The sequence below is a fragment of the Cebus imitator genome, unplaced genomic scaffold, assembly GCF_001604975.1.
Source record: "Cebus imitator isolate Cc_AM_T3 unplaced genomic scaffold, Cebus_imitator-1.0 Scaffold221, whole genome shotgun sequence".
Taxonomy (NCBI): Eukaryota; Metazoa; Chordata; class Mammalia; order Primates; family Cebidae; genus Cebus; species Cebus imitator.
This window is the reverse complement of record NW_016107536.1, coordinates 1202268-1216755: the sequence shown is the minus strand read 5'-3', so window position 1 is coordinate 1216755 and position 14488 is coordinate 1202268. Positions and strand designations below refer to the sequence as shown.

Here is a 14488-nt window from a genome sequence, read left to right as displayed (position 1 = left end):
AAAAAAAAAAAAAAAAAAAAAAAAAAAACAAGGTCCTAGCAGAGAAAAACAAAAACAAAAACATGACGGCCTTTTAAATACAAACACGCAGTCATGCACAGATACACATACATTTTAAATGTTAGCTTTTAATTAAGCTGACTTTTAGCCATTGGGTGCCTTTAAAAGTAAAAAATCTTTCAAAATGTTATTGTTATATTTTAGCTAGGACAAATTGCTGCTATTTCTGAAGTACCAAGTATCAAACCAGAAAGGACTTGATTTAGGAACCAAACCTAAGCTGTCACGATGGGGGAAAAAAGGCAGAACCTAGTTATTGAACTGCACAGTGCGAGGGTCAGCCATTGCTTTTAGTTTGGCCTGGCTAGCAAAAAGGTCGCCTTGTTATGTAAATAAAACCCTTCAGTAGTCAAAATAAAAGATGATTCCTATTTTTTTCTTTTCTTGGCCATTTTTCTTCCCCCACTATACCACCTTTTTTTGTGTATGGGAATTTAGCCACTTTAGAGGACTTTTTCCTCATAATTTGGAAATCAAATCCTTTGGATTTGATCAAGTTGGATAGAGTTGGTCAAACTCAATGGGAGAAAGACTAAAACAACAACAAAGACAGAAACAAACAAGGCTGGGCGTGGTGGCTCACACCTGTAATCCTAGCACTTTGGGAGGCCAAGGCAGGAGGATTGCTTAAGCCAAGAGTTTGAGACTAGCCTGGGCAACGTAGCAAGACCCCATTGCTAAAATGAAACAAAAGAAAAAAGTAGCTGGGCATGGTGACATGCAGCTATAGTTCCAGTGACTTGGGAGGCTGAGGTAAGAGGATAATTTGAGCCTAGGAGTTCGAGGCTGCAGTGAGCTATGATCACACCACTGCACTCCAGCCTGGATGACAGAGCAAGGCTGTCTTAAAAGTAAATAATAAATAAAAATCGATAAATGTTAGATTCAGTTTGTTATTATTTTTTTGACGATTTTCGCAACAAAATTTGTAAAGGATATTGGTCTGTAGTTTTCTTTCTTGTAGTATCTTTGCCTGACATTGGTGTCAGGACAATACTGGCCTCACACAATCAGGAAGGGTTTCCTTCTTTTCACGTTTGGAAGTGTTTGAGAAAATCTGGTGTTGACTTTTCTTTAAATATTTGGCAGAATGCAGATCTGGTCCAGGGAAGTTTTTGATTATTGATTCAATCTCCTTCCAGTTATGTCTGTTCTAATTTTCTATTTCATTATAAATCAATCTTAGTAGGCTGTGTGTTTCTAGGAATTTGTTCATTTTAGTGAGATCTTTCTGGTTTTGGCATACATTTTTTCACAGCACTCTCTTCTGATTGTCATTTTATTGCTATAGAATCACTGATAATGTCCCACTTTCATTTCTGATTTCAGTAATATGAGTTTTCTTGTTTTTAAATAAATTTAGCCAAAGATTTCTCCATTTTGTTAATCTTTTCAAAGAATCAGCTTCTGGGCTTATTGATTTTCTTTACAGTTTTTCTATTCTCTTCCTAAAATAATCTCTACTCCATTTTTTTTTTATCTCCTTCATTCTGCTAGCCTTGGATTTAGTTTATTCTTCCTTTCCTAGTTTCTTAATGTATAAAGTTAGATTGTTTCTTTTAGGTCTTTTTTCCTTCCTGATACAAGCATTTACCACAACGTTTCCTTGTCGCCCTGCTTTCACTGCATCTCATAAGTTTCCGTATGTTTTGTTTTCTGCTTCACTGTTGGATCATGTTTTCCTAATTAAATTTAATTAGAAATTTTATTTTATTTTATTTTATTTATTTTAAGGGCGGGGCTTCACCATATTGGTTAGGCTTGTCTTGAACTCCCGACCTCAGGTGATCTGCCTTGGCCTCTAAAGTGCTTGGATTACAGGCGCGAACCACTGCGGCAGGCCGAGATTTTAATTATTTAATTAGAAAAGATCTGGAGATCTTTTCTAATTTCTCATATGAGTTCCTTCTTGACTCACTGGTTATTTAAAAGCTTGTTTGATTTCTACATGCTTGTGGAGTTTATTCTTTTCCTTCTGATATTGATTTCTAGTGTCATATTGTGATCAGAAGAGATACTTTATATAATTTCAGTTATTTTAAATTTGTAAAGAATTACTGTATGATGGCGGTGAGGGGTACGTCTATTATATATATAAAAAAAAGAATTACTGTATGACCTAACTTATGTTTATCCTGGAGAATATTCTATGCGTCTTTGAGAAAAATTTTATGCTTCTGTTTGTGGTGAACTGTTTTGTATGTCTTTTAGTTTCCATTAGTATATAGTGATGTTCAAGTAATCTATGCTCCTGCTGATCTTCATTCTGATTGTTCTGTCCGTCTTTGAAAGTGGGAGAATTGAACTCCCCAACTATTATTATAGTAGTGTAAATCTCTTCCTTCCATTCTGTCCATGTTTATTTCCTGTATTATGGACATGATGGATTGGATAAAAGGAACTGAGTGAAATAGGACTTTAGTGGGAGATTTTGTGTTTATCTGACTAGGAGATAGGGAGTGTTTACTGTGTGCAGTAGCTCTTCGTGTCATAGGCGAAAACTTCCTCTGTTGTCTTCCCCCGCCCCCCTTCTTTGTCTTCCTGAAGATTTCTTTGTAAATAAGGTCTGAGACATTCCCCAGTTCATTTTCTTCCACTCTCTTCTTCTCTCCTACCTTCTATCTCCTAATCATCATAAGCATTTTACCCTCCAAAGTAAAAATACAGGTTCTTGGGTATCGAATCGTTTTAATAGGCTCTGCCAAATCACATTTTATTACAACTGTTTTACTGTCTCCCTACTAGTGTGCATGTCCCTTAGAGCAGGTACTGCATATTTTAATCTTTGCATACATTTTGCCTGATACATAATCAATTTTCAATAAATACTTGTAAAATTATTATTTTTTTTTGGTTGTTCAATGAGATTATATTTCTTATTTAAATAGCTGATTGGATAATTGGTTTCAAAGTAAGACACTGTATGCCCATGGCCTCCTCTGGGCTTCTGGGGAGAAGCAATGTCGTGTGGCATTGTGCAGCGGCAGGAGCCTCTCCTTCGGAGCTCCTCAGTCCCATTCAGATGCCTCCAGGATGGGGTGGGGCGGGGAGCGAGCCGTGGTGGGGGATGAAAGCCGCCTACCTTCCTGGTCTAGGGGAGCTGGAGATTATTTAGGCAGGAGCTAATAAACATTTTCTGTTATTGTTACTCTTCATTAGATAACTCACTCCTGGCCGGGCACAATGGTTCAGGTCTGTAATCCTAGTCATTTTGAAGGCTGAGGCAGGCAGATCACTTGAGCTCAAGAACTCAAGACCAGCCTGGGCAACACAGCAAAACCTTGTCCCTAGAAAAAGTACAAAAAGTCGTGGGCTTGGTGGCCCACGACTGTAGTACCAGGTACTCAGCAGGCTGAGGTAGAAGAATCTCTTGAGCATAGAAGGTCGATGTTTCAGTGAGGCATGATTGCACCACTGCACGCCAGACTGGATAGCAGAGTGAGACCCTATCTCAAAAGACAAAACCAAAACCATAAAAACCTCATTCTTCTTGGTAGAGTTACTATCCTCACGGTGGTTTTTAATGCTGATTCATAACAGAATCTCTTTTAGGGAACTATAAAATATATGTTGGGTCTACAGAAAAGATTGTTGATGTGAATGGAAGATAAGCTATTTCAGCATACCCATGATAACTATAAAAAAAGAAACAAATGGAAATTTTAGAATTGAAAACTCCACTCTCTGAAATAAAAAATTTATTTGGGCTTTTTGAAGTGAGATTGAACATTGCAGAAGAAAGAGTGGGTGAACTTGAAAAGAGATCAATAGAAATCATTCAAGCTAGAGCAAAAAGGAAAATGAAACTGAACTAAAACAAGGAAGTGAGTCTCAGTGACCTATGGTACAATGTCATGCACTACTCATGGAACCAGGGACCAAGAAGAAATGGCTGGAAAAGATGAGGAAAAAAATGGTTGATACATTCTCAAAAGTAGTGAAAAAATACCAACTTACAGATTCAAAAAGTTCATAAACCCCTCAGAAAATAAATGTAAAGAAAACCCTACCTGGACACATCATAGTTAATCATGCAGAGCCGATTTTATGCATTCACAGGGAACAAAGATATGAATGACAGCTGACTCAAAACAGCCGAGGCCCAGGATCTGTCAAGTAGTGAAAGAAACCTGTTGACTCTTTATTCACACACATTGAAAATATGCATGAAAAACAAAGAAATGAAGAAATTGTGGCAGATGGAACTTTCCAGATTTTGCCACAAGAACAAATGTAACCAGAATAAACAATCCAACTAAAAGGCAGAATTTCTGCAAATGGGGGGCGGGGAGGGAAGTAAGCTGAAAGTATTAACTGCCAAAAATATATGCACTTTAAATATAAAGCTTTGGATAGATTGAAAGTAAAAGACGGAGGCCAGCGCGTTGGCTCATGCCTCTAATCCCAGCACTTTGGGAGGCCAAGGCTGGCAGATCACTTGAAGTCAGGAGTCAAGACCAGCCTGGCCAACATGGTAAAACCCCATCTGTGCCAAAAATACAAATATTAGCCAGGCATGGGGGCACGTGGCTATCATCCAAGCTGTGTGGGAGGCTGAGGCAGGAGAATTGCTTGAACCTGGTAGGCTGAGGTTGCAGTGAGCTGAGATGGGTGCCTTTGCATTCTAGCCTGGGCAACAGAGCAAGACTTTGTCTCAAAAAAACCAAAAATTAATGAAGTCCTAGATAATCTGAAAAAAATTGTCAAGCACCTTGACCTAATAAACATTTATAGAATACTATACCCAACAACTGTAGAATGTTCATTCTTTTCGAGTGCACATAGTGTGTTCACTAAGGTACACCCAATTCTGGGCCTACAAAGAGTCTTAACAAATTTAAAAGGATTGAAATTGTGCAGAATACGTTCTTTAGTTGCAGTAGAATTGAACTAGAAGTCAATAACAGTAAGATATATAGAAAAGACTTTCATATTTGCAATTTAAACAACCATGGGTCAGAGAAGAAAGCTTGTGGAAATCAGAAAGTATTTCAAACTAAATGATGATGCAAAATATCAAAATTTGTAGGAAGTAACCACAGCAGGACATAGAGAGTATGAATGTTTATATTAGTAAAGAAAAAAGGATAGAAATCAATGATCTGGGTTTCCATTTGAAAGCTAAAGAAAGAAAAGCAATATAAACCCAGAGTAAGTGTAATAAAGGCAATAATAAGGTAAGGAAATCTACAGAATAGAAAACAGAAAAACCCTGAAAGTAATAAACAAAATTAACATTGACAGCATAGCTATTTGAAAATAATACATTTATAAATAATTAGCAAAACTCTTCAGAGAGAGACAGAACATAAATTACCAAAATCAAAATAAAAGAGAGGATATCACTATGATTGCTAAGGATAATAAGGGAATATTGTGAGCAACTTTATGCCAATATATTTAAGAACTCAGAGACAAATTCCTTGAAAATTTTTACTTGCCAGAAGAGACACATAAAATAATAGAAAATCTGAAAAACCTTTATCTATTATAGGATTTGAAGTCATTATCAAAAACCTTCAGACACGCACATACTCCAAAAGAAAAACAACAAAAATTATCTCCAAGTCCAGATCGTGTTACTGGTGAATGTATCAAACACTGAAGAAAGAAGTAATGCCAATCTTATATGACTCTCAAGAAAACTGAGTTTATTTTATAATGCCAGAATAATGATTATACCCAAACTTAGAAAGATATTACAGAAAAAGACAATGATAAATCAGTATCTCTCATGAATACAGATACAAAAATATGCTTAAGAAAGTATTAGCATGTCAAACCTAGCAATATGTAAAAAAGATAATACATCAGGCCAGGCACTGTGGTTCACGCCTGAATCCCAGCACTTTGGGAGGCTGAGGCGGGCAGATCATGAGGTCAGGAGTTTCAGATCAGCCTGAACAACATGGTGAAACCCCATCTCTATTAAAAATACAAAAACTAGCCAGGTATGGTGGTGCATGCCTGCCTGAAGTTCCAGCTACTCGGGAGGCTGAGGCAGGAGAATTGCTTGAACCCTAGGAGATGGAGGTTGCAGTGAGCTGAGATCACCCTGCCACTGCACTCCAGCCTCGGCGACAGAAGGAGACTTGTCTTGCTGCGATGCCTAGGCTGCAGTGCACTGAGGCATTCTCAGCTCATTGCAACTTCTGACTCCTGGGTTCAAGCAATTCTCCTGCCTCAGCCTCCTGAGTAGCTGGGATTACAGGAGAGTGCCACCATGCCCACCTAATTTTTGTATTTTTAGTAGAGATGGAGTTTCACCATATTGGCCAGGCTGGTCTCGAACCCCTGACTTCCTGATGTACCCACTTCGGCCTCCCAAACAAAGCCCTGGGATTACAGGTGTGAGCCACTTGCAAGTGTAAGGGTGTTGGGAGGTGGGGCCTTTTTGTTGTTGTTTTTTTTGGAGGTGGAGTCTCGTTCAACATGAGTTTTGGAGGAGACATTAAAACCATAGCAGGGATCTATGAGGAAGCTATAACATTGTATTTAATGGTGATTAATTAGATGTGTTCTCTCTAAGATAAGGAATAAGATAAGCATGCCTGCTTTAACTATTTCTATTTAACATTGTACTGGAAATCCTATCCAGAGCAATTCAGCAAGAAAGATGAATAAAAGGTATAAAGATTGGAGGCCGGGAGCGGTGGCTCACGCCTATAATCCCAGCACTTTGGGAGGCCAAGGTGGGAGGATAATCTGAGGTTAGGAGTTCCGGACCAGCCTGACCAACATGGAGAAACCCCGTCTCTACTAAAAATACAAAATTAGCCAGGTGCGGTGGCACATGCCTGTAATCCCAGCTACTTGGGAGGCTGAGGTAGGAGGATCACTTGAACCCAGGAGGCAGAGGTTGCGGTGAGCCGAGATCGCACCATTGCACTTCAGACTGGGCAAAAAGAATGAAACTCTGTCTCAAATAAATAAATAAATAAATAAGATTGGAATGGAAGAACTGAGACAGTTTTTAGTTACAGTCAGTAGGATTGGTTACATAGAAAATCCTAAATAATTATAAAAATAACAACTAGAAACATTACATCTATTTAGCAGTTCCATAGGATACAAGGCCAATGCACAAAAATCAATTGTATTTCTGTATAGTTGCAACAAATAATTTGAAAATAAAAGAAGCTAATTCCACTAGCAATAGTAACAAAAATATTTAGAAATATATTTACAAAAGATATGCAAAACCTGTAAGTGAAAAGTTTGCAAAATATTGTCAAGCCTACGTAATGAATATCTAAATAAATAAATAAATTTGATAGATTGGAAGACTCAAAATTGTTAAAATGTCTTTTATTCCCATTGATCTCTACATTCAATGCAATCCCAATTAAAATCCCAGCAGGCTTTTTTTTTTTTTATTGAAAAAAAATGTATTCTATATAAAATATATGTGGAAATGCAAACCATTTTTGGGGGGCAAGCAGGGGGAGGACTTGAACTCCCTGATTTCAAGATTGACTATACAGCTCATAATTAGGACAATGTAGTAATTAGCATGACATTAGCCAAATAAAGATAAATGGAGCAGAATGGAGTCCAGAAATGAACACACACACACATATATGGTCAATTTCATTTCAACAAAAGTGATAAGGCTATTGGGTAAGGACAGAAAATCTTTTCAACAAATGGTGTCGGATCACCCGTAAAAGTAGGGAGAAAAATGCATCAGCCAGCGCCCCCTTTCTCTTACCCACTCCTCAGCCCCATGGTCGCACTGGGAGCCCTGCGCAGGCAGGACTGTGACTCGTTTGGCTTTCGGGAGGCTGATTTCCCGCGCCGGGGCCGGCGCAGCGCTCGGTGCGGAGGAACTGCTGGGAGGACCTACCCTACATGGGACCCCAGCCAAGACGCATCCCCTGTCACGCGCCAGGTAGTCTCCCCTGGTTTAAGGGCTTTCAAGACTCTTAACAGGTTAGGAAAATCCAGAAGAAAGGCGGAATTGGGTCCCTCGGGCTTGCCTGACACCGGGGACAGTGGAGCTGACGTGACATTTCATTGGCATCGAAACCTGAGACCAACAGCAGGATGAGTCACTCGCCGGGTGTCGACGGAAGACGCCATAGAAGCCATCAGCGGCCCGGAGTTCACACCCCAAGGTGGTGGCCTCCGTAGCCTTCATTCCGCCACCATCCGCCCACCGAGCGCCTGCTGGACGACAGGAACCCGGCTACCCAGAGGCTGAGGTCGACTCCTGCTAAGAGAAGGCTAATTAATGGAAGGGAGTCGGGAGTGGGGTTTAGAATAAATGCTTGTGGCCGGGCGCAGTGGCTCACGCCTGTAATCTCAGCACTTTGAGAGGCCTAGGAGGGCGGATTACCTGAGGTCGGGAGTTGGAGACCAGCCTGGCCAAAATGGAGAAACCCGTCTCTACTAAAAATACAAAAAATTAGGCGGGCGGGGTGGCGGGCGCCTGTAACCCCTGCTACTCGTAAGGCTGAGGCAGGAGAATCGCTTGGACCCGGGAGTGGTGAGCCAAGATTGCGACATTGCACGCCAGCCTGGGCAACAAGAGCGAAACTCCGTCTCAAAAAACAAACAAACAAATAAATAAATAAATAAAAGAATAAATGCTTGTTGAAGCTCTCATGTGTTGGAGGATGAGATGAATTATGCTCTGGCTAAAATAAAGCCAATATCGCCACTGCCTGGAGGGTCGCTGTATTCGCTTCTGCTCGGGGGTACCATCAGCCAATTAGAAAGACACGATTCCTACGCCTTCTCATCCGATAAAAAGTTGAAGGCTGTTGTTGGCAGTAACCAGAATTAATATGGTGATGAGGAAAATAAGTATTTGAAAAATTGATTGATATTAGGGTCTGAGTTTATATATCATATTAAGCATTCTACAATAGATCAGGTAACAAATAGTGCTACTGGGATGAATATTGTGGAGAAGTAGTCTATCTGAAGCTTAGTGAGAGTTTAAGAGTTTGGATTGTCTGCTGTGTCAGTTTGAGATAATGATTTCTTGGCATGTACATATAAATATTGCTGTAGGGATGGATGATGCTAATGACAAAGGCGCATGCGATGGATAGTTTTACGTAATTTGGGTATGAACCTTTTTTGCAGGGGCTGGCTAAGGTAGTAATAATCGGTTAGATTAAGGGGATTAGGGCTATTATAGCAGTAGAAAAATACAGGTTTGTTACTTTTATTTGGAGTCCTAAGACCCACGGATGACTCTAATCCTTTAAAAGTTGAGAAAGCCACGTTGTTAGGCATGGGGGCATGACTTAGCGGTTCTTGCACACTTTCTCGGTAGATAAGAAGTTGCAGGCGTCTGCTACTAGATCCACAATCTAATGTTTTGGTTAAACTATAGCTACAGCATGCAAATCCCATAATACTTTTAGGGTTTAAGGATACTAGGAAGATAGCGCGCTTTGACTAAGTGGCAAAGCGACTCCGAATGCAGCGGCATCCAGGAGGCGGGGTGTGGTCTCGAGGAACAGCAGTGGGGGGCGGGGGGGGTCGGAGGCGGGAGCAAAGAGGAAGGAAGTTCAGGGTTCACCAACAGGAGTCTCCGGTGCCCTGAGAAGGGGGCGGGATCAGGTGCCTTGACCCAGAGAATGCCAACTTTGGTCTTATCAGAGCGCACTACTTCTTGGATTGACGCGGTTTGACGCCATCACCACCAGCTGGAGTAAAGCTGGGCGCTTTTCTGGCAGCGACTCCGTATCTCGTTAGCTCAGCGAGTGGTTCAGAGGCAGCCGCGGCCACAAACAGCATAGCGAGGGGCTCCTCCGCGTCGAGGATTGAACAGCCGGGCGGGGGCCGAGGAACGCTACCTACCCCATGAGACAGCGGGGACCCTGCGCCCAGGCTCCCTCGAGGGCCCGGGCAGGGCGCGCACCAGGACCCAGGCGGGCGCGGGGAGACAGGCCTGGGCTCCGAGTCTCCCAGACTTTCTTCGTCGTAGTCGTCGTCGTCGGGGTCTTGCTGCGGGTGAGTCCCCACCGCGGTCGTGGCTAGGGAAAAGCGCGCCGGGCACAGGGAGGGGGCAGGGAGGGAGGGGCACGCAGCAGGGTGCCTGGCCTGAGTCACCTGTGGCCGGGCATGTCCGGGCAGCAGGAACCCGTCGTTGAAGTGGGAGGAAGAGCGGGGTCCCTAGGGTCTGGCAGGGGTGACCCGGGCCTGAAAGGAGCAGAGAGCCCCAACCTCCTCCCCCCAGGAGTCTGGGCCGGGGGACTCCACCCTGTCGGCAGCTGACTCTACGGCTACCTCCTCCCAACGCCTGACGACGTATCGACTTATCGGGAGGTTTCGGAATCGATAGAGCGAGCTCAAGTGTGTAAACTTCCAAGCCATCTCCAAGCCACACTGGCTGCGTGAAGGGAAGCGCAGGGGAGCTGTTTTTCCTCCCCCCAAACCCCCACCGTCACTCTCCCCTTCCCCACCCCCATCCTTTTCGTTTTGTGTGTGTGGGTGGGAGGGTGGGTTTTTTTTGTTGTTGTTTGTTTTTGTTTGTTTTTGAGACAGAGTCTCGCTCGATCGTCCAGGCTGGCGCGCAGTGGCGTGATCGCGGCTCACCGCAACCTCCGACTTCCGGATTCAAGCGATTCTCTTGTTTCAGCCTCCTGGGTAGCTGGGACCACAGGCGCCCGCCACCGCGCTCGGCTAATTTTTTGTATTGTTAGTAAAGACAGGGTTTCACCGTGTTAGCCAGGATGATCTCGATCTCCTGACCTCGTGATCCTCCCGCCTCGGCCCCCAAAGTGCTGAGATTACAGGCGTGAGCCACCTTGCCGGGCCCCTCCATCCTTCTTTACTTAGACAAATCGGTTAAACGCGCGCCCGGCAGGAAGAAGTAACTTTCTCTCCGCTGTCTGTAGTCTTCCGTTTCCTTCGAGTCCCCTGAGCACCGCGGCAGCAGTTTCCTTCCAGCCATTTTCTTGCAAATGAACAGGTACAGGGCGGTGAATCAGCTGCCGCGACACAGCGAGGACGGGGCACACCCATCCTTCAGAGGGCAGCTTTTTCTGTGAAAGCAGTCAGTCTGGAAAATGCCAATGCCTTCGGTTCTCTTTCAAGTCGGTTGAGGCTCTGCCAGTTGCTCTCTTCCTGATTACTTCTACATCGAGGAAAAACAAAACAAAACAAAAGCTAAATACCTCAAGGATAAAAACCAGTCTTACAGGTGTCAGGAAATTTTAAGTTTTTTTGTTTAACAAAGTAAACAAGATCCAGGACACCAATGGCATTTTGTAATCTGCAAATAATTACAGAATTTATGTTTTAAACATCAGTTTATATGAGGTGGAACCCACGGTTGATGCTTATTTTTAATCAGCTTATTAAATGGCTTTCTTTTTGACAGGCCAGTATGAGTCCAGGTGGATGTAGGGCTCACCTGTGTAGACAAGGTCCAACATCTGAATGTGGTGGTTTTGGAAATGTGACAGTTGGTTTATGTGGCTGTAAAAGAATACTTGAGGCTGTGTAATTTATAAAGAGGTGTATTTGGCACGTGGTTCTGCAGGCTACACAAAAAGCATGGCACCAGCATCTGCTTCTGGTAGGAAGATTCCACTCATGGCCAAGGGGAAGGACAGCTGGATTCTGCTCATCAGGGAAAGGGGGTGGGGAGGATGGTAAGGGGAGGGAAAAGTGATGAGCAGGGGGAGGGGGAGGGGCCAAGTTCATTGTAACAACCAGCTCTCAGGGAACTAAGGGTGACAACTCCTTGGGGGGTATGGGAGAGGGGATGGGTATGGTACCAAGTCATTCGTGAGGGATCCACCCCAAACCCCAACAGGACCCACCAGCTACGTTGGGGTTCAGATTTCAGCATGAGACCTGGTAGGACCCATAAGCAGACGCCAAGGCCTTCTGCCATCCCACAGGACCCTCTCATCCTGCCATCCATCAGCTTTCTTCCTGTGCATTTATAGGCACCTTCTGTTTTAAAAATTCTGAGTGAACAACAAATCGCTTTAGGTGTTTTCTGTCAGTACCTGCATGTATGTCATTTTTTTTAAACAGCATCATAATATTTAGTGCATGGATGAAACACATGGGGTGAACCATAGTTGATTTTAATTTTCCATCCTGTGGACAATTGTTAACATGATATCCTGCCTTTGTGCTAATTCCAGCAGGATCGTAGTGAGAACCCTTGTATGTGTCACGTGTCCATATATCCATGTTCACTGGAGTATTGGGCAGCTCCTTAGGAGAGGAATTGTTGGGTCAATGAGCTCATCAATTTAGAATTTTGTTTGGATGTTGCTAAATTGTCCTTCGGGAGAAGTTTGTGTCAATTTTACACTCACACTAAGAGTACCCAAGCGTGCCCGTGTCCCTGCACCCTTACTACACAGAATTTTCATTCTTTCTTAGTCTAAGAGGTAAAAAATGATAGATCCCAATGTTGTATTTTTTATTTTAATGTTATTAAAGATTTTCAAGGATCCAGGAATTTTTTGAGACTGGAAGTAGATGACTTTGAGACTCCAGATAAGACAGCAGTGGAGGGAGCAGGAAAGACTGCAGTCACACCTATGCACCTGGGAAACCGTTGTCAGTTGTCAGCTGGGGCCAGTCCCTGCCACTCGCCTTGCCTGTGAATGGAGATAAGGTCTCTGTCCTCAGGCTGTCAGGATAACCTCAGATGAGCCTAGAGATAAGCTCAGTTTCTGACCTCAGGTCCTGGCTCTGTCAATGCTGGGCTGGTCCAATCTCTATGCCATGTCCTTCCACCTCTCCCCTCTCTTTATCCAAGTAGGAAATGAGAAATTGTAAAGGCTCAGGAGCTCAGACATTCAGGCTGTTAAAGAGCCCAGAGATTGGAGGCTGAAGACTACCAGGGTTGGCTGTGCTTTTCTTCAGCTTAGTGACTCTGGTGTGGCCCCAGCTCCTTCTTGTAAAATAGATGGATATAAGAAAAAGTTCCCAGTGGCCCTATGTAAACCCCAGTGGACTGTGTTGGCAGATTTTTGCTGTCATGTGGGAGGACAAATCACATCCTCAGCGATAGTGTCAGTCACTTTGAACTGGTTCCCCAGGGCACATGCCCTCCACCCAGCAGAGGCTGCACCTGATCCTACCTGCACCTCGGTATCAGCTCCCTGAGTTTGAGGCAGAAGCTTCTGAAGACTGGGGTGGAGCGCCATGGGGAGGGGCCGTGGAGGAACAGAGGGGCCAGACTTCAAGTGAGGACAGCGATGGCGCTGCAGGGCCATAGCCTGGTTCATCTGTCACACTTCAGTTGTCCTTCTAGTGGGCATGCAGCCAGATTGCAGTTTGAAGGGTGAGCAGGAAATGTCTCCATCTAGGTGGCTGCTCACCCCGCCCCTACTGAGAAGTGACAGTCCCAGTTATGGTCTTCTGTCCTGTATCCAGGAATGGCAGGGCAGTGAGGCTCTAGCTTTTAGCTTCCAGGTCGGGGATGGGGACCATGGGGACAGTGCCATGCCTGAGCCTGTACTGTTGGACAGCTGGTGTCCTCCTCCCAGCCAGAGACTGCACATCTTTGTTCAGGGTGTTTTCCTAACCCAGAGAGATAGGGATTGTTGCTCTCATTTTGTATGGAGAGAAAATGAGATTTAGGAGGAGGAAGTCCCCAGCATTTGGGACCTGGACTGCTTGATAATAGCAGGTGCCTGTTGGTCTGCGAAGAGCCTCTCTTGGATTCCCAGGCAAGTATCTGTTATAATAGGGAAAGGAGAAAGTCTGCTTCATAGGGAAGAGCACGGTGTGCTCAGCACCTCAGACACCCACCTGGGGCTGGGAAGAGATATGAATCATCACATTTTACAGGGGAGGGAACCACAGCTCAGAGGGGGAAGGTATGTGCACCGGGCCACAGGCCAGTCTGTCCAGAGCACTGGGAGGAATGAGGGAAACTAGGAATGACCACTTTAAAAAGTTAGATGAAGAGAATTTCAAAGTGAAGGCACTGGAGTTTGCTGGTAATAGGTTTGTATGGCTTAGGTCGTATTAAGTGCATCACGCCCTTGTCCCATGTCTGCTGTTGGTCTCAGCACTGGGTGGAGGGAGGGGGAACAGTCCTGGTGAAGAGGAGGGAAGAGCCACACTGCCTGGGGAGGGCCCTCTGCGGCTGCCTCCTCCTGCTGTGGTTTCTCTGGCTTAGGCTGCCCCTCTCACCTGGCTTGTCTGTGGGGAGGAGACCTTTGTTCTCAGGCTGCTTTTTGCTCGGCTCGCTGCAACCTCCACCTCCTGGGTTCAAGCGATTCTTCCAACTCAGCCTGGCAAGTAGCTAGGACCACAGGCATGTGCCACCAGGCCTGGCTATTTTTTTTGCATTTTTAGTAGAGATGGGGTTTCACCATGTTAGCCAGGATGGTCTCAATCTCTTGACCTCATGATCCGCTCGCCTCAGCCTCCCAAAGTCCTGGGATTACAGGCACGAGCCACCGCGCCCGGCCTCTGACCGCTTTTTTTT

General features: G+C 44.2%; 1 protein-coding gene across 1 annotated transcript in view; it reads left to right on the top strand.

Annotated features, from left to right (window-relative positions):
* The first annotated feature begins 9584 nt into the window (after nucleotides 1-9584).
* Nucleotides 9585-14488, top strand: part of TNFRSF10A (TNF receptor superfamily member 10a) — a 33458-nt gene continuing 28554 nt past the window's right edge. The window contains exon 1 of the mRNA XM_017549733.2: nucleotides 9585-10029. Coding sequence (XP_017405222.1) covers nucleotides 9880-10029 — 150 coding nt within the window. The 5' untranslated portion in view covers nucleotides 9585-9879. The remainder of the gene's footprint in view (nucleotides 10030-14488) is intronic.